This window comes from Acanthaster planci, linkage group LG02 (assembly GCF_054643075.1).
Source record: "Acanthaster planci isolate LZ-2023a linkage group LG02, COTS_SCS, whole genome shotgun sequence".
In the NCBI taxonomy this organism is placed as follows: Eukaryota; Metazoa; Echinodermata; class Asteroidea; order Valvatida; family Acanthasteridae; genus Acanthaster; species Acanthaster planci.
In genome coordinates this window covers 18,188,078-18,205,720 of record NC_141778.1, presented here as the reverse complement: position 1 = coordinate 18,205,720, position 17,643 = coordinate 18,188,078, and the positions used below count along the sequence as shown (strand labels likewise).

The window sequence follows — 17,643 nt, the reverse complement described above, 5'->3', positions numbered from 1 at the left end:
TACATGTACATGTACTATCTTTGGATTTTACGGGCTACGAGCGTGGGCCAAACACACCACAGGGCGTGTTCGATTTGAAAACGAATCAAAAATTGAAAAACAAGTCGTTTTCGGTTCATTGTGAAAAAAACAAACAAACAATAAAAAAGCGCACAAAACGAGTCGTTTCTCGTTTTTCCATTTGATACGAAAAAATGGAAACAAATCGTTTATCTTTTCACACTTTTGGCGGCAAAATACAAACAACAATCCCCACAGTCGTGGCTTCTCCCTTTCAATTTGTTTCGGGTTAGACGCCCTTTTGCTACCCAGCAATGAAGGCTGTCTGTTGTTAAGTGTGCATTCACAGGCTGGAATGCTGTGACTGAGACGTGTACTCGCGGGAAGCGATAAAGCAGGCCTAATAGGCGGCCTATAGATCCGAACGTTGAATAGTCTGCTTCCTCATTATCTTCTATTTCTGATGAGGGCAGCTAGCACTGAGTATGAATTGAGAGTTAAAATGAACATTTCAAATTTCGAAAGTTTTGGCCCTCTAAAACAATTACCCTCCATGCATACTTCGTTTCTGTATCCACCTTGGAAGAGAAAGGAGCTTGCAGACTGTGGGACATTTTTATTCAACGACTCAGAAGGGTTGAGAAATTACTTTTTAATGTTTAAATTTTCTATGTCATCTTTTCTAAAGTGTATCTTTCAATTTTTTCCGTGTGGAGGAGAAATCCATTATGATAGGCGTAAGACGCTACAGTGAGAACAGCCTGAGAATTCGTGAGCCTCCCCCGGTGTGTGCGAGTTGGTTGCCTCAAATTTGGTGAAACCTAAAGTTTAGCTTCATATTTAGGCTAACACATTTCATTTTATTGTGTTGAACTTACCTACTTTCCATCTGACTGACTGTAGTCAACATTGATGAAAACTGGTAAGTCTATTTTCAACCATGACCCCAGTCAATGCATCTTATTTACATGCAACGAGTTGGAGTAAAAGGGATTTGTTCTGCCTCCGTGTTTCAATATTAGTGCAAGCACTGGTGGCGTAAACCACAATTCTGTCTAGTACGCCAATTTATGGCCAATCGTGCGGGATGGGGACTCTTTTGTAGATTAATACTCTATTTGGTAATTTCAAGTCGCAATTGTTGTCAGACAACAACACTACAATATTCTTCAAGGACGTTTGGGGCTGCTTTCGAAATGAATTAGATTGAAGGAATGAACTCTTCTGTTATTCAAATACATTTTTAACAGTCTTTCTAGAACTTTCGACGGGCTGCAAGCTAGACGGTCACAGACGTGTCGAGGAAAAGTATCGCGCGAAGTTGACGTTCCGACTCTTTCAGCCTCGAAATCTGAACTGGCTTGATATTTTCTCCCGAGCTAGCTTCATCATGGCAGCCAGAGCTTCGAGTTCTACCATTCTTCTCATTCTTGCAATGATGTTGATGCCACCTTGCAAGGCCGACTACTTCTGCGGCATCAACAACGCATGCTACATGATTCCCAGTGGATGTACCTACGGAAACTGTGACTTTGAGGTGGTTTGGAGTCAGCAAGCCAACTCTACCAAGTATGACTTCAAGATCGCTGCAAGGGCAACAGGTTGGGTGGCTATCGCCATTACCCACGATAAAAAAATGGTAGGTCGAATGACGCCCCTCCCCCTTCCTGCCAGAGGAGCAAACATTGACCGAACTTACATTTTGGAAACTTATTTCATGTTGTCCCCATATAACGTGGTATCATTTTAGGACTCAATGTATGTCCGGCTATCTTCTTCACAGTGGAACAGTATTAAATGAACCAAGGAGTTTTATGTAACGGGCGAACGAAAAATGAAATTAGTACCTAGAGACGTACCTCGAATCGGTTGGCCACAAATTAGTGTATGTGTCAGATGAAAACAAGACTTATGAATTCCTGCATCTTTAAATGTTTCTTTGTTGTTTTTGCTTAGCTTACTGTAAACTCCTCCTGTGTGTTCGCATTGCTGTGTGCATCGCATTATGTACATTTCTGCCCGTGACGTCATGTATTTAGTCGTCTGAAATTTACACCGTTTTTTGGGAGGGATGGGGATGGGAAAGAGGTCCGTACAGTTGGATAGCAGCTAGCAGTATCCTGTTTGTTTGCGACAGTACGGTTAAGCATACCGTGAGGCACAAGTCCGACACGGTTTGTCATTTTGACCGGCACAACGCCATTTTTGCTGGCACGCTGCCGCTTTTCCGGCACATTGTCGGTTTGGCCGGTGCATGAGCGGTTTGGCCAGCGCGTAGCGGTTTGACCAGCACTTAGCGGTTTGGTTAGCACATTGTGGTTTGGCCGACACTTATGGTTTGACCAGCGCAGTTTGGTCAGCACATTAGCAGTTTGACCAACGCTTATCGGTATGACCCGGATATTGCTGTTGCTTTTAGCGAGACAGTACGGGCTTGGCGGCACATGCATGATCGGAAGGAGTTTCTCCAGGGGATTCGGCACCCACGCAACGCTGTCAAAATATCCCGTAATTTTCTGGAAATTAATTGGAAGCAATAAATGTTAACGATTTGTCTTTAAAAGTCCAGACAAGTTAGGGTGAGGTGGTTTTCTGCGTACGGAACTCCATAAACTTATCCTAAATTTGTAATTGCAGTGACCACCCGTTTTTACGGGAAATCACTTGGATGCATGGGGGCTAGGTAATTTCCCATAAATACGTGGCATTTTTACTCAAACTGAAACGTGGACCTATTCAAAGTTTGAAAATTTTCATTTACACTTTTTCTAATGAGAAACCGTCAGCGAATACTGAAAAACAAACTTAAGTGGAATGCACCCCGTGCCTTATTTGATGAAAGGCCAATTTGGCCAAAACCTTCGAACCAGATTGACTAAAGCCTTCGGTCAAACCAAGAAAACTCTAGGATGGAACACCTCAATTCGCTCTCGCAAAAATAGCCAAGCCGACAAGACAGTATTCATATTTGATAAAAATTGTGCCGCCATTTATAAAACCAGCTCCAGGTCCTGACAATATCAAAAGAAAAACGGATATGAACAAGATAACTCTTTCCACCCCTCCCTTTTTTAACAGAGCCTGAATGCCACATACTGAACCAATTTCCGGTACTTTGGGGGACACCCTCTCCTCATAAAATGTAGGCCTAGGCGATAAAGTAGCCTTAATGTGCCATCACAAAAGGTTCGGGGTGTAGAAAACGCAGTGACCTCTGTTTTTGAAATGTCTGTAGGAAATGGCCCGTGTCAAAGGAAATTTCTTTGGAGTGTTTTCAAATGAAAACCAGATTGGAAATCAGAAGATTAAATGAAGCGTGAGTTTCCGGTCAAGGAACCTGGAACAACTCTGGCGCTTTTAAAATTAGACCCATACCCTGTTGTGGTGAGAAAACTTCATCACACGTTTCTTTTGAGCCTTTTTATTCAAGTGGGATATAGCTGTAGCAACGTTGGTGCGACATCAAAAGCACAGTTACTAACTTGCCCGAAAGTTGTGCATGCTCTCAGTAATCGTCCTCAGTGTTTGGTTTTTATAAAAGTTTCACAGCGTGTCCCCCCACTCCACTGACGTGGAGTTGTTTCCTTTTAATGGCATTGTTCCGCCTCGTCTAGATCTATTTTCGAACAAAACAGCTGCGAAAGACTTTGGAGTTGATGGTGGGGCTTACTTTCTAAGTTTCACAAGTCCAGTGCAATTTCCGGGGATAAAAAACCTGCTGCAATGCAGGTTTCCACACACCTCCCGTAACTAAAAAGATCATACATTCCAGCGAGTGCCTCACGAATCTGGGCAGTTTTGCCATCATTTTCACGAGTGTTACAAGAGTGCAAAGACCACAAAGAGATGATTTCGAATTCTGTGGTTGTCATCACCATAACGTCCAATATTTTTAAAAGCTTACATCCCTCGTCCTAGCATGCTGTTTATACAATCTTGTAAAGTGTTGGGGGACCAAAGCCAAACCAAATAGGTGTCCCCCTTCAGATTCGTGGAGAATTTGTGGACATCCATTCATTGTGTACGATCTTCTACATGTGCTACCTCTGATTTTGATAATTATTCTGTTTTTCTGAATGACATTGGTGGTAAATTTTAGGCTACTGATTTTGTGTAACGATAAACGTTATCGGCTTTTGTATACAACTTACTGGAGGATTTGGTGACAAAGTTTGAGAACGGGACACACGCCCCGGTGCCAAAAGGTAAACGGGGTGGTGGCTGAGTAAGAGGGTGTAAGTTAACAGACACTCTACGTGAAGAATTGAAAGAGACGTGCACGGGACAGTGCATTTCCTGCTGTCAGAAATACCAAAACATTTCCGTGAAGAAAAACGTTCTCTCTGGAAATGAACATGGCTCGCGATGACCTTGCACGTATAAAAGAGGTAATCTCCACGGGTGAGGAACTCTAACGCTCTGCTAACGCTGAAAAAAAGACCAGGAGACACAAAACATTTCGAAATTATTTGCAGGCGCTGGAAACTATTGTGTTTTTTTCACTTATACGTGATTATGTCCTCCACCAGCTGAGGACGTGAGTGAAAATCGTACATTTAATGGGGCACATCGGACACGAACCAAGTTTCGCAAACTTCGTAGTCATCCTTGGGAGAACTTAGCGAAATAAGATCAGTTTATTAGTTACAACGCAGTCATGTAAGGTGCTAAACATCAATAAATATCAAATTAATGTGAAGTGTCGTACGATTCGTGCGAATATGTACTTTACACATTCGGCTTCGGGGGTGGGTGGATGCAGAATCAAATTTTCGAAGACTGGGTAGGCCTATGGGGGAACCAAACTGTTTTCGAGCTTCAAATCCATCACCACGCTTTAAAAAAACACACAAAAAAAAACACGCGTGAAAAATCAATTTTAATGTCATGAGTACAGAGGCCTGATTGATATCACGCGTATGTGTGTAGCATTGATCGATCAGCACAGGTGAAGAAAAAGGAAAGTAACTGTCGGTGCGATTTGATATGTATCAGGGATATTTCCAAAATTCAAATTTTTCTCTCTTAATCTCTTAACGCAGGTGTCGTTGCACCACATTCCATTTTGGGATTCAAATAATTATTCAAATATTCTTTATTCCTAAAACAGGGAGATGATGACGTATACATGTGTAGCGTAAACGAGACCGGCACGGGGTCCAAGTTTGAGCATCGCTTCAACAGGGGAAGGGCCAACATTGCAGGCAGTGGGGTAAGTTGCATTTGACGGGGGAGGGCGAAGCGACCAATACACCCAGTATGAATGTATAATGAACCGACTTCCCAGCACCCGATATTTCAATGGTTACTACGCACGTCATAATGCCCCCCATTCTGCAAATCATACTGTCTGGACACAACAGCCTCCTTATAAGCAACAGCCAGACTGTGGCTTTGGCGGAGGTACTGGATCCTTTTGGTTTCCATGCATCGAGTTCTGCCCCTGCTCAGAAGTGGAAGTAACAAATCTGCGGGTGTACCGTCCTCCATGATTCGATTAACTTCCACCATTATATAGAGGAAGGGAGACTACTCTCTGCTTCCACAACGCAGGCCTGAGACGATGACCATGATTCGAGTAGCTTTCACGTTCGATAAGAGTCAACCTTATCCCCCACGGTCGCGTTTATTTGACACAGCCTACATGTACTTGGCCTATGATAGGTTGTCTGAGGACATCTACATGATAACTTGAAGCTAACTGAATGCACCCTAGACTTGAATCAAGTCGGAGTTACGTTGCTCTTCCCTAGTCAGCCATCCCATCCCTTGTCGGCAGCTCGCATAACCTTATCATACGCCCTCATTACACAAGAGGGCGCGCCGTGCGAAGCAAGTAACGGCGCGCGGTCTTCATTATGATGTGTATCCAAAGCATAAACGAAGACGTCACAGAGATCCCGTCTCGAGTTAAGACAAAGAAAACTGAGCAGAGAGGCTGCGTAGTGTATGTTGTCAGTTATCTACTAATCACAACCATGATCATTTCTCGGGCCACAGTCAGTGACTTGTTTCTGTGAAGGGCCAAAACGTCAGTGCTCGAACGTGATCGGCCGAACGCATGCGCACAGATTGCATATGCAACGATTCAGTTAGTTAGGTTAGTAGTAGTTAGTTCGTGCACAAATTTTGTGAAAAAAATTGGCCCTTGAAAAAGGCGGTGAATATGAATGAAAACGTTCACTAGCCATGATTAAAGTCACTGGACGGAAGCTCCGGGACCGTCTACTGAGGACATCCTGACTTTCCTTGTCCTCATTTCTCACCAAAGTCATCCACTCCTCAACAAAAAGTCCCAAAATAATGTGATGTCAATGGCTTTTCATCTAAATTTGAAAATCTTCCTACAGGTTGGCGTTGTGAACACTGAACTTACAACCAAAAATGGCGTGGTTAGCTGTCGATTTGAGCGGGACTTGAGTGTGACTAACAATGGCGTGACCTTCAACTTGACCACTGATTGGTACATGTTCTTCGGAAAAGGCCCTCTGGTTTCAGGTCGAGTATCTTTCAATAAACTATTCGAACTTTTGACAAGCGTGTTGCAATGAAAACTCTTGAGGTTTCACAGTAATCCAAACCGATAATAAATAAATGCCAGGGAAATAGTGGCATCTTTGTCAATCCCCCAATCTTTCTTTTATGAGTTGTTGTTGTTTCTCTCGAATTCTTTGATTTTGTTTTCGCCGTAATCCGGTCTCAAATTGATTTACACAAAAAAATTTTCCTGCGACTACTCGGGATTTTCTCTTTATAGAATAACCTAATTCCTCTCGCTGTGGTCATTATCAGGTAATCCTGTGCAGCATGAAAAAATCCCCATGGTCACCAAACAGAAGGTTGACTTCTCGCTGCTCCCAATCATATCCACGGATGACCTGGAAGATCCCCACGTCGAAGACGATAATGGCGCCACTGCCCATCGAGCAGGTAGGAAACGGCGGCCCTCTATCTACCACCTTCCTTCGGAGGGGAGGGGGGGAGGTCATTTATTTATTGAATACCTTATTACGTGCACCGCGTCAGGAATTTTCCCCTGTTAGCCTTTCTCTTCCTTGCCGATGAGGGAGCCCTTAGAGTCAAAGCGCAAACGGGGGATTCTTGCTATTTGAGTGTTCCGTAGTATGTGGAATTGCCAAACATACATGGAGAGCTATTGAAAGGCTTATCCTGGCAAGGTTTCCATTTTATACGAAATTTTACAGTGTACAAGTCTAAGACCCGTTTCAGGCAGCGTTTTAGAGTCGCACCCAACCAAACAGAATTAAGAGTGACTCGGGTCGACCCAATTAAAGTTTGGTTTCAGAGAGACAAACTTAATACATACATTTGTACTGGGTTCGGCCCATGAAGTCGCCCTGGTGTCGTTCCGAGCGCCTTCAAGTGTTGATCTGTCGCCTGTTAGCACGCCTGGTTGCTCCTAATTATTTCAGACGTCGAAGTTTTGCCGTATTTACTTCAATATTTGATTTTCATTTGGTTCGGTGCGGCTGTGGAACGCCTGTCTGAAACGGGGGTAGTTTTGTTGGAGAGTACATGCACTTACAAGAAAACCCAAGAGGCGGTAACTAACATTTTCAATAAATTCTTTTAAGTAACTACATATATATTGCCTTTCTTCATTAACTCATCTTAACTCCTGAACAAAGTGTTTTTAAACAACCATTTTCCTGTCTTGCATCGCCAACAGGTCTTCTGCTGGTGACGTGCAGCATCGTGGCCATTCTGACTGGTACACAGATGTAGACATGGGACATCGTCTGTGAACCGATGCAAACTGATACGCGTACTCAGTGCAAGGTCCTCTACGAGCACGCGTTATTTTTGTACTTATTGGGATTTACTGTAATTTCTATTTCTATGCAGTCAGACCACTGCGATCGGGAATGAGGAGTAATTGATAGGATTTTCATATAGTCATTCTTTAGAATAATTGGTGAGGAACAATTCTTTTGGATGATAGAAATTTGTACAGAAAATCCGACACTGTGGTAAACAAAACGTACCTCAGAGTCATCTGTCTCCGTGTTTAACATGATTATCAAAATTATTTTTCGGTATAGTTTGATTTAATCAGTTATATATAATCAGTTATATTGACTCTCTCATCACAATTTTTCGCTTCATAATAATTTCAAGATACGAAATCGAGATTTCGATCATAAAAGTTCGGCATAGCTGCACTTATCACCTTTAAGACTGCTAATTTGAATGTAAAACTTCAGTCTCTCATTTTGACCATTTTAAAAATGTACACTAAGCATTACGTATTGGCTACTTTTATCATCAGCACATAATCAAAATGACAATAAAATTGCAGTAGTCGTAAAGAATTATTTTTGAGACGAAAGAACATCATTATATTAGCCTACTAAACAGACTTTTAAACTGATTTTTTTTCCGTGCTAAAGTACAGGCGTAATGCCCTGTATCAGCGCCATTCAGCCTTGGCGGTTCCGAAAACTTCCTCCTAGGAAACGTGTACAAAATTGCGAAGCTTGGCCCGCCTTGTCTAGTTCCTGAACCAGAAGATGAGCGAGATGGACAGACCAACGAACAGAGCCATCGCAAAGTGAACTGAAACCAGAGAGCAAACCACACAAACAAGCGCTAAATGCTATAAATCAAGAAGTATCAAAATTTGTTGGTTTAATGGAGGCGCCCTTCAAGCCTACCAGGAGTCGTGAATTCGGCAAGCTGTGACAAGTTCCAAGCGCAAGTTCAAGTTGGACACACAGGTCGAGTTCGGGCGACCTGTTCTTGACACAGGTTTCGCGTTCTCGCTCTCAAACGGCGGGAACATGACCCAAGAACACTGTTCTCGGAACAAGTTCACACACCACCTCCTTGTCGGGGTTTTACACGAACACACGGAAAAACTCGTGAGATTTGATTTTTGAAAAGCTGCAAAAATATTGAGATGGCTTACAAAACTGGAAACGGTCGTGACCGACCAACAAACATCAAATCGAGCTGTTCCTGAACATACGAGAACAAGCCGCCCGAACTCAACCCAAAGGTCTCCATTTGCAAAGGTGCTCGCTATCTTTTTGCGAGCCATTTTGTGTCCCCAGTGTGACTCTGGATTTGTGTAAGTGCAACACTAGACACTCGCGCCGGGGGGGGGGCGAAAAACGTTTACTCTGCTGCCAACTTTAAATGACCACGTGGTGCAAGAGTACACCACCGCCTTGATTGAGATGATACTTTTGCAAAACCGAGGGTTATAGTCTTGGAGTTGGTGCACTCAGCAGTTCTTGAGCCCTAAGGCCTGATCAGATGCAGAGTTGCACCATGATTAGGCAGAATTGCATGTTCGCAGTTACCCATACCAACATTTGTTTCGTAAAAGCACTGTTTATCTGGGGATACACCATGTGCTTCACCGGTCTCGAGAAGAGACTAGTATTCATGCCTCCTACAAGCTTCCCCTGATGAAATGTTGGGAGTTTCTATTGGAAATCAAACCTCCAGAACCACGACAGTAGCCTTTATTCAACTCGAGTTTCCCCAGCGTAGTGGGAAAAAATTGTATTAAAAAGGAATGTGCTTCCTGGACTGACCTGTGTGTTGATGGCCACCGTTGCTGCCGCCCTCCCTCTTCTCGTCAGAAACTCCTGGCTCATCTTGTCCATGTGACTGGGAGCGAGATTCTCCTAGGACGAAGATTTCATCGAGGGAAGAAAGAGTAACCTTCCTGTCCGTGATTGATGGGTTCTTGGAGTGTCGTACCGGTTGACCTGAAAGATAAAAACCCTTTATTCAGATAAGGATCCTGACAAGATAGGACTTTTTTTCAAAAAGGTCACTGTCTATATTCCAAAGTCATCTCCAACTTGGGCCTTATAACAGGCTGCAGACTCAGTTTAAGATACTGCACCATTAAAGCCAATTATTTGGAACTTTAAGGTGGAGTTCGGGCGGCCTGTTCATGACACGGGTTTCTTGTTCCTGCGCTCGAACGGCGGGAACACGACTCAAGAACACTGTTCTCGGAACAGGATCACACACCACCTCCTCGTCAGGGTTTTACAGGAACACACGGAAAAACTCTTGAGATTTTGATTTTTGAGCAGCTGCCAAAAGTAGAGAGATGGCTTCCAAAGCCATAGACAATGGGAAGTTTTGCAAAATTAACATTAATTATTTTCCGTAACACAGAAAAGAATGTTCCTGTTTATATATAAAAGAATTCAGCCCATCCAAACATTAACTCTCGAATAACGTAGCCTACTTGGACGCCGCCATGTTGCATGTCACTAACCACCGGCGATAACCGGTTGTTTGTTCCCTGCGTTCGAGCGGCCGACCCACGAACAACAAATCGAGCTGTTTATGAACATACGGGAACAAGCCTCCCGAACTCGACCAATGGGACAACATGGTGTGGGGGCGCTGTTGACTTTATGTAATAATGCATTTAGGCCTAAGTCGCGTGTGCCTCAATGGCACCTTTATCAACAAACTGCACAGTGCCTGACCCTGTGCAAATTTGGCTCGACAGTACCGACTGAGAGTAGCCGATCTGCTTCTTACCAGATGAAGTGATTGGTCCTTGGGCAAAGAGCATAAACCAATCAAATGACAGATCGAAGGTCATGTGGCTACTGTTGAATACAGTGACTTCACGTGTCACGGAGCATTGGAGTATGCCGTCTGTAAAAGATGCACTGTTTACGGTGATGCCTTCCTGCGAAAATGTTTTCATCAAAACTGCATGATATAAACTGTCCTCTGATCTCACGCTATAATTTCATTACTTCGTAATTGTTGCTATTTTTACAAGGTCCAACAGGATGAGATGATAAAAGCATTCCCTATTTCGTGGGAGACGTGGAGAAGAAAGCCACTGCAATGAATCCATAAACAAGTTCGGGGGACAACTAAAGTTCCACCATTGGTCATTTGCCTTTTTTAACAGAGCCTGACCTGAAAGTAAAAAGTCACGCAGCGAGCTTCTGGAACCCTTGTGCGGTCTTCCTATGGGGGTTTTACATTGGGCCGTCCTATCACGTTCGATAATTTTTGGAAAAATAATTCCTTACTGAAACTTCCCCATGAAACACTTATGTTGGAATTTTGCCTTTGTCTTCCTCAGGGAATATTTTGGAAAAGTCACCTGGAGATGGGTAAAAAAACAATTTTATTATCGACTTTTCATGTCCGGCTATATCGTACCAAGGTCTCCTTGGTCGTACACGTTTTCACTCGCCGTGCTTTCTTGAAAACGAGATTGTACAACCTTGCAAAGATTTACCTACCTGCAATCGATGGGTTCCAGATTCCGTTGAGTTGACATCACGCAGTTGTTGTCAGCAAAGGTTAGATAAAATATGAGAATCTTTCTTAAAAGTGGAATATTGCTTTATGTTTATTACTTTATAAATTATGAAAGTGTGTACAATATTTTGATTTGTTTTATTTCAGCTTTTACCCACAGCCAGAAACTGTGCTTCATTGCCTGCGTGGCTGTAGTCTCGGCCATCATTCGTGTGACGTTGTTCAACTGTGGCCGATCATAGGGCAAGCTCGAGCGACGACTACTTGAATAGGCCTACTGGAAAATTTTCCTTGGTAACTTGTGCACAAAAGATACCCTGGATAACACTCAAATCGCGGTTGACATACATGACTTAATGGTCTTATCGTCGTTGCTCAAACTTGATCTATGTTGGCGGACCATCCTAGGAGCTTCGTCCGGTTTAAGCACAATTTTGCCTAAATAGCTTACCAGTTCTGCCGGCAGGTTGGAGTATCCGTAATTGTAGCGGTGCTCGAATCGTGCACCGGTCGAATTTGCGCCAAGATCTGCTATGCACATAAGGACATCATCGCCTGCCTGTCGAACAAAACAGCAGGATAAATGATACTTAACCTTAAAAGGCGACTGACACTGTCTTCCATCCCAAGCAGAATCTTTCCGAAAGCAAAATACTCCTCTTATTTTGCCATTGATAAATTCAGCTTGGATTGAAACATCAGGCCTTCTAATTTGGAAGCTTTGTTTATTTCCGGACACTCCAGACGTCAAGTAATACAGTGTGTATTCATCAGTTACTGATTTCTGGAGAGAGTTTTCTGCTTAATTGTTTGGCCTGGAAAAGGCTACCAGAAAATACAACTGTCAAATAATTATGCTTCAACATCTCCCTCCCTAAAAGACTGTCGATCATGAAAATATTCACCGCGATCGAATAAACACATTTTCCTTTTGTCCTTTTGAGTTATGACATTCTAATACTTGTCAACAACTAATCGAGTACAGCGAGCAAAACAAAGATAATGAAATACATGTGATGAAATATTTTGCTATATGTCCATTAAGCCCGTGGAAAGGAAATGGTTGAATCGTATAACCCTCCTAGTCACAACTTCTTAACTTCTTCCTCATCCACATTTGGTCCTTCCACCGTGGTATGTGTGACAACTGACTTCGCTGTATCGAGTGAATCAATCTACGTGTTTCCGTTACTTACCATTGCCTGGTCACCGGAGAATCCAACGGCTACCCATCCATTGCTCCTACCGAGGAACGCAAGCGTTATCTCGCCCGTCCCTCGATCGACTGACCACTCGGCTGCGTAATCACAGGCCGTGCCAGCGCAGTCCCGTGGTCGGCGCCAGCAAGCCGTGCCCTGGGTACAAACGCTGGACGAGTGGGCAGCAATGAACGCAGGCCGAGATGGGCTGCCAGGCAGGATCAACAAAAGCAGAAATGTGACAATTCTGGGAACCGACATCATGTCACGCAAATCCCGGGCATTCATTAAAAAAAATCACACGGGAATCACGCTGTTTATACGTTGGAAATATTTTGAGCGCATACGTTGTGGTATCTTGAGTATCTCAAGAACTTATCTCTACTAATCAGTTGCGCAACGCTACTACTTAGAGCTACTTTATGGCGCCACATCCAACAAAAGCATCAAGACTTCGATTTTCAATGCATTCTATAGGACGATGCGGTATGGTTAAGTACATGTGTGGAAATCTTACCATGATTGTCTCAACAAAGAAGTGAATACAATGAATCCCGGTGCCACTAATACAGCGAGGACACTGCAAGACACGGACAAAAACGTCGATAAAAGGATTCGGGTCGAAACTCTTGGCGCTGGAAAACACACTTTGAGTTCAAAAGACCATCTTATGGAATCACCGCTACAAAAGAACCAATTCGTCTCCTCAGTACACTCAAACAAATTCCCACAAACGGAACCTCGTACACATGACATAGTGAAGAAAACAAAGAAATTTATCGTTAAAATTAACCGCAAAACAAGCCAGGATTATTTACTCCTAGGCCTATGCAGCAAATATAGGCGCCCAATTGCCAGTGTCAGCTATACTTACTGCTATTACTACTAATGTTGCTGCTGTTACAGTAAACAACAACAACAACAAAACAAACAATAAACACAAAATAAAAAGGAGGGGCGCCCGACATTTTCAAATGAGGAGACAAATGGAGGTGCAAATTGAAGTATAAACGGGGTATACTTGAGAGATAATTTCTGCCTTTATGATTATCAAAGAACGAGGTAAAAAGAAAAGAAAGGCAGGGAAATGAAAAGTATCTATAAAGAATATAGGCTACAAACAGGAGTACCCTTGATTGACTTCTGAACATCACAATTTCCATGTCACTCCTGCAGAGAATGTAGATTTCTACAAAACTACCAAACAGCGTTTTTTCGCTGAAAGGGTAGCTGTTTTATAGTGAGTACATCCGTGATAACTTTTTTGATTGGGGGCAGTACAAACTCTTAATTAATAAATTAATATTAGTTTTATTTTGGACTCAATGCCCTTCAATGGCACTACCTTATCAGGGTCACAGATAATCGCCAATAGTCTGTGACCCCTCTGACGTCGACGGTCGGAAATACGCCCAGGGCCCACGATGGTTGCTTAGAAACTGTCAGGAGCACAGCACTTTTCCCCTTTATGGATGTCTGTGCTTGGACCCTTTCGCTGCACATACTGCATCAAAGCATTAAGCTATTAATCAACAACACTGTAATAGTTAATGGTTAGTCATCAAAATTTTCACATTCTTTCAATTAGCGTTTTTTCCCTTTACTAAGTGTTTACTTTTAAGATAGACCTACACCAAATTAATTTTTAGGTCCGGACGATGTTCACAAAGCATGTAATCTAACTATTTTGCAAACCCTATAAAACAGTTATGATGAAGTCTCTTTATGTGTGACCTCAATTTCCTCTCAAGATGATAAAGACATGTGTCTCCGAAATGGATGGCTCTTGACGCATGACCGACTAATTGATTGGATCAATTAAAAAAAATCCACACAGAAATGCATCACCGGCGGGTTGTTTGTCACTTTGCAGTGGCCTCACCAGAGTATTAAACCTCATTAAACTTTTGACCTATTAAAGTATAGCCGCAATGAATTTCTCTTAGACACAATATCTCTGCAACTGTATACTCTTCTTCAATTTCTGAAAAGTACCGTAATGAATGGGTAACCCCATGAGGATATCGACTGTTGATTATTTTCAACCCTAAATGCAGTGAGAAATTATCCATGCTTCCCTGCACAACCACGGGTTCTGTTGTGACGTCATCCAGGAAGACAATACTTCAGTGCATTACTTTCATGTTTAAATTGTGTTAAAATGTACTCACTGGAAACATTTCTCAGAAAGAGCTGACTGCTGGCTCATTGCTATGCACTAAAACAACAGTAAATCACCTTAGGAGAAATATATTGCAGTAAATTCTTTTAAAAAGTCCAGACGTTATTTGTGTACAAACCAATATAACATCGAGGCTTGCTTCCTAGGATGACGTCTCAATTTAGCTCATGAATATGGATAAATCATTAGCATAAAACACATGAAAACAGTAAAATACCCTTTGAAATAGTGGAACGCAAATTTAACTGAGTTTAATTGATACATATAAGTGCAGTTTGAAGGTTTGTGTTCAAAAAATTCCATTGCAGCTACCTTTACAACTCTCTGGGCTTATACGCTGTGTTTTGGTGCGCCTTAAAGGCAACATAAAAAATGAAAACAGCAGGTCTACGGGGACGGAATTCCAACTTTACGTCTGAAAGGGCAGACGAAGAAATGGACTTTAACCTGTAGCTCACGAATGGTTTTTTTTTTGTTTGTTTGTTTTTGCTTCGCATTTTAAAGTTTAGTTCCGCTTTTCAGTCTGCTGAAATCTACCTTGACAAGCAAGCAAAAGGCTTTCGGGCTTAACAAAACTGGAGCACCAATAAACGACTATTTAGAGTGATTTGTGGCTGTGTTCCACAATGCCGTCATCCATTAAAGTAACGTATCCGCCTCGAGCAGAAGCCGTATTGGTTGGGAGTGCTCATTTTGTTGGTAGCTATGCGACTGTAACGCGCGCATTTCCTAGTTGTTCGTGAACCAGCAAAAAGTTCAACTCCGACCAAAGGCGCCTCCGTTGCTAAGAAAATAACGCCCTCTCTTGGTCAAACTCAACTGACCGTGCCAATCAAGCTTATGCAGTTCGCTTTGCTCGTCCCCCACCTTTCACCTGTTCATGCAAACTTTATGCAACGGAGCGTGTCAGCCAATTGGAGCTGCCACAAAGTCATTTCCCGTCCGTCCGGACGGAACCATTAGTTGATAGGCTGAATCCGCTCACGTTAATTAAGATTTCGCGGAGGCAGCGGACACCAGTTTCCGCAGTGCACATGATTTATATATAGTGTGCAATCAGGATGGATCCGAAGTTTATAAATCTCCTGCGACTAGATCGATCATGATGAGGTGAATAAACACACACCGGTGATATGCTCGGTGGTACATCCACCGGCTGTGTTTCATTCCCACACCATGGAAATACTTCCGTCTAGATTAAGAGCCTTTGCCTGTTCTCTCTTTCCAGTTTGTGGACGGATGCCTTTCTGGTGTTTCATCATTCTGAGGGTGTCTCAAAAGCTTCTGGCAGTGAAGGTCTTGAACCCGAAGCTGTCACAGAAGAACAGAAAACAATAAAGACAAATTGGTTGGGAACTCCAGAAACTATGTCTTAGTAAATCGTGGACGGTGGTGGGGGTTTGTCCCAATCCATAATAAGCGCAGGGGATTCGAGAGTAGGTAGAAAAGTTAGTCAAAGTGAACGCGGGCATAACCATTCGAGCGGCGCGCAGAGTGCTTGAAAAAAGACTGGCGAGTGCTCGTCAGGGCGACCCCCAGATGAATCGACTTTCTCGCTGATCTTTTTTTCAAAAGGGGGGCCTTTGCGTGTCGCTTGTAGACTTTATAAATTTCATTGTAGCGATCACCTCGACTGAAGCCTAGGGTCAGTGTGGTGGAGAGCCGAGAAAATAACTCTGCCAACTTGACGCGTGCCGTTCTTTCCCGCGTCTTGACGCCTTCGTGTGCCAGCCCTTCTTACACGCCGCGTTACCCATTTTCACAATGCTTTCCTTCTTCACAAGAGTCAGAGCACTGGTTTGCACGGACTCTTCACCAGATGAGTTCATAGTGAAATGAATGAGGAGACGGATAAAAGTACGTGCTCTGACCCTCCATCGGACAATTCTGATGAATGAAGGAAGAGGCGGCAAAACAATTAATTTAAATAGACCGTATGAGGTACGTGAGCACCGCCAAGGTCTGTGTCCGTAAAAAATGTACCCACTTCGACTTCTGTCCATTCTGGTTTTGCTCGACTTTTTAGTTCTGGATTCATTGATAAATGCTGGGAAATGAAAAGCGTCGTTTCATTTGAAACGTATGATCCTTACCGAAAAAAATGGGCCGGTGCATTCATGATTCGATCACTAACAATCGCGGCATGACAAATCCACTTCCCGAAATTAACTGAACGAATGCTTCACGAAGAGAGGGTAAGCATCGAGACTTGGTTAATGATTTACAAAAGCAATCTACCGGGGGACGCAGGCGTCCGCGGGACCCACTCGAGATGCCGAAGGGAGAGCTGAACAGAGTGGACTTTTTTTTGGCTGGAACCGACGTCCATCGACCGCGAAATGTTTCGGGCAACTCAAATACGTGGCTTTGCTGGCATTCTCTTTAGTTTCCAATTAGTTGCTGCTTCACATGAAAATATCTTGACATGGTAGATAAAAAGTCTAATAATAGTACAAAAAAACGAAGCTTCCCGAAGGATGAATGATCCCCGACGTTGTTGCGAAGCCGCGCTGATGCATTGGCCGGAGATAGCTAGTATAGGCCTATATAAAACCGGTATCAGAAGCTCCAAAGTACGACAGATGCAATAGACGAAAGGCCAAATCTTGCTCAGCCAGTCGCGTGCACAGGCGGAGCAGCTATCCAATTAAACACTGTAATAACTGAATGTTGACTCATTAATTGACACACACACGAAGGGTTGTTGACGCTTTCGACAACACGGTCTGGGATGGTGCTTCCACGAGTGTTTTCAACAAGTCGCAAAACGATTTGATAAGTTAATACAACTAATGTGAATGTTGATTTTCTCTGTGAAAACACGAACCTTTGGCAATCGGGATGGGAAATTAAGGTGAAAAGTGTGAAGAGACCATCGTTAGGTTGTCTGCGGTCGGTATTCGCTGCACGGAGCGGTCCTGTAGTAATGACTAAAAGAAATCGTTCGAGAATCAGCACGAAAAGCATAATCGCCATCACTGT

The 17,643-nt window shown here is 43.1% G+C and overlaps 2 protein-coding genes across 2 annotated transcripts; one reads left to right on the top strand and one right to left on the bottom strand.

Moving 5' to 3' along the window:
* Nucleotides 1-1,091: 1,091 nt before the first annotated feature.
* Nucleotides 1,092-8,333, top strand: LOC110983813 (DOMON domain-containing protein FRRS1L-like). The gene is made up of 5 exons (XM_022243379.2): nucleotides 1,092-1,639; nucleotides 5,111-5,212; nucleotides 6,351-6,498; nucleotides 6,793-6,930; nucleotides 7,691-8,333. The coding sequence occupies exons 1-5, from the start codon at nucleotides 1,391-1,393 to the stop codon at nucleotides 7,744-7,746; spliced, it is 693 nt and encodes a 230-aa protein (XP_022099071.2). The 5' UTR covers nucleotides 1,092-1,390; the 3' UTR covers nucleotides 7,747-8,333.
* Nucleotides 7,871-16,086, bottom strand: LOC110983812 (DOMON domain-containing protein FRRS1L-like). The gene is made up of 7 exons (XM_022243378.2): nucleotides 13,825-16,086; nucleotides 12,997-13,059; nucleotides 12,477-12,687; nucleotides 11,732-11,839; nucleotides 10,537-10,690; nucleotides 9,564-9,740; nucleotides 7,871-8,577 (listed from the first exon to the last, which is right to left on the bottom strand). Exons 1-7 carry the CDS (start codon nucleotides 13,980-13,982, stop codon nucleotides 8,513-8,515), a joined length of 936 nt encoding a protein of 311 aa, XP_022099070.2. The 5' UTR covers nucleotides 13,983-16,086; the 3' UTR covers nucleotides 7,871-8,512.
* Nucleotides 16,087-17,643: the final 1,557 nt, after the last annotated feature.

Coding starts and splice junctions, on each gene's coding strand:
- LOC110983812 (XM_022243378.2), bottom strand. CDS start 13,982: ATGTGCAGCGAAAGGGTCCAAGCACAGACATCCATAAAGGGGAAAAGT. Junction 12,688..12,996: donor TCTTTGTTGAGACAATCATG/GTAAGATTTCCA, acceptor CCTGCCTGGCAG/CCCATCTCGGCCTGCGTTCA. Junction 10,691..11,731: donor CCAACCTGCCGGCAGAACTG/GTAAGCTATTTA, acceptor ACATTTTCGCAG/GAAGGCATCACCGTAAACAG.
- LOC110983813 (XM_022243379.2), top strand. CDS start 1,391: ATGGCAGCCAGAGCTTCGAGTTCTACCATTCTTCTCATTCTTGCAATG. Junction 5,213..6,350: donor CCAACATTGCAGGCAGTGGG/GTAAGTTGCATT, acceptor ATCTTCCTACAG/GTTGGCGTTGTGAACACTGA. Junction 6,931..7,690: donor CGCCACTGCCCATCGAGCAG/GTAGGAAACGGC, acceptor CATCGCCAACAG/GTCTTCTGCTGGTGACGTGC.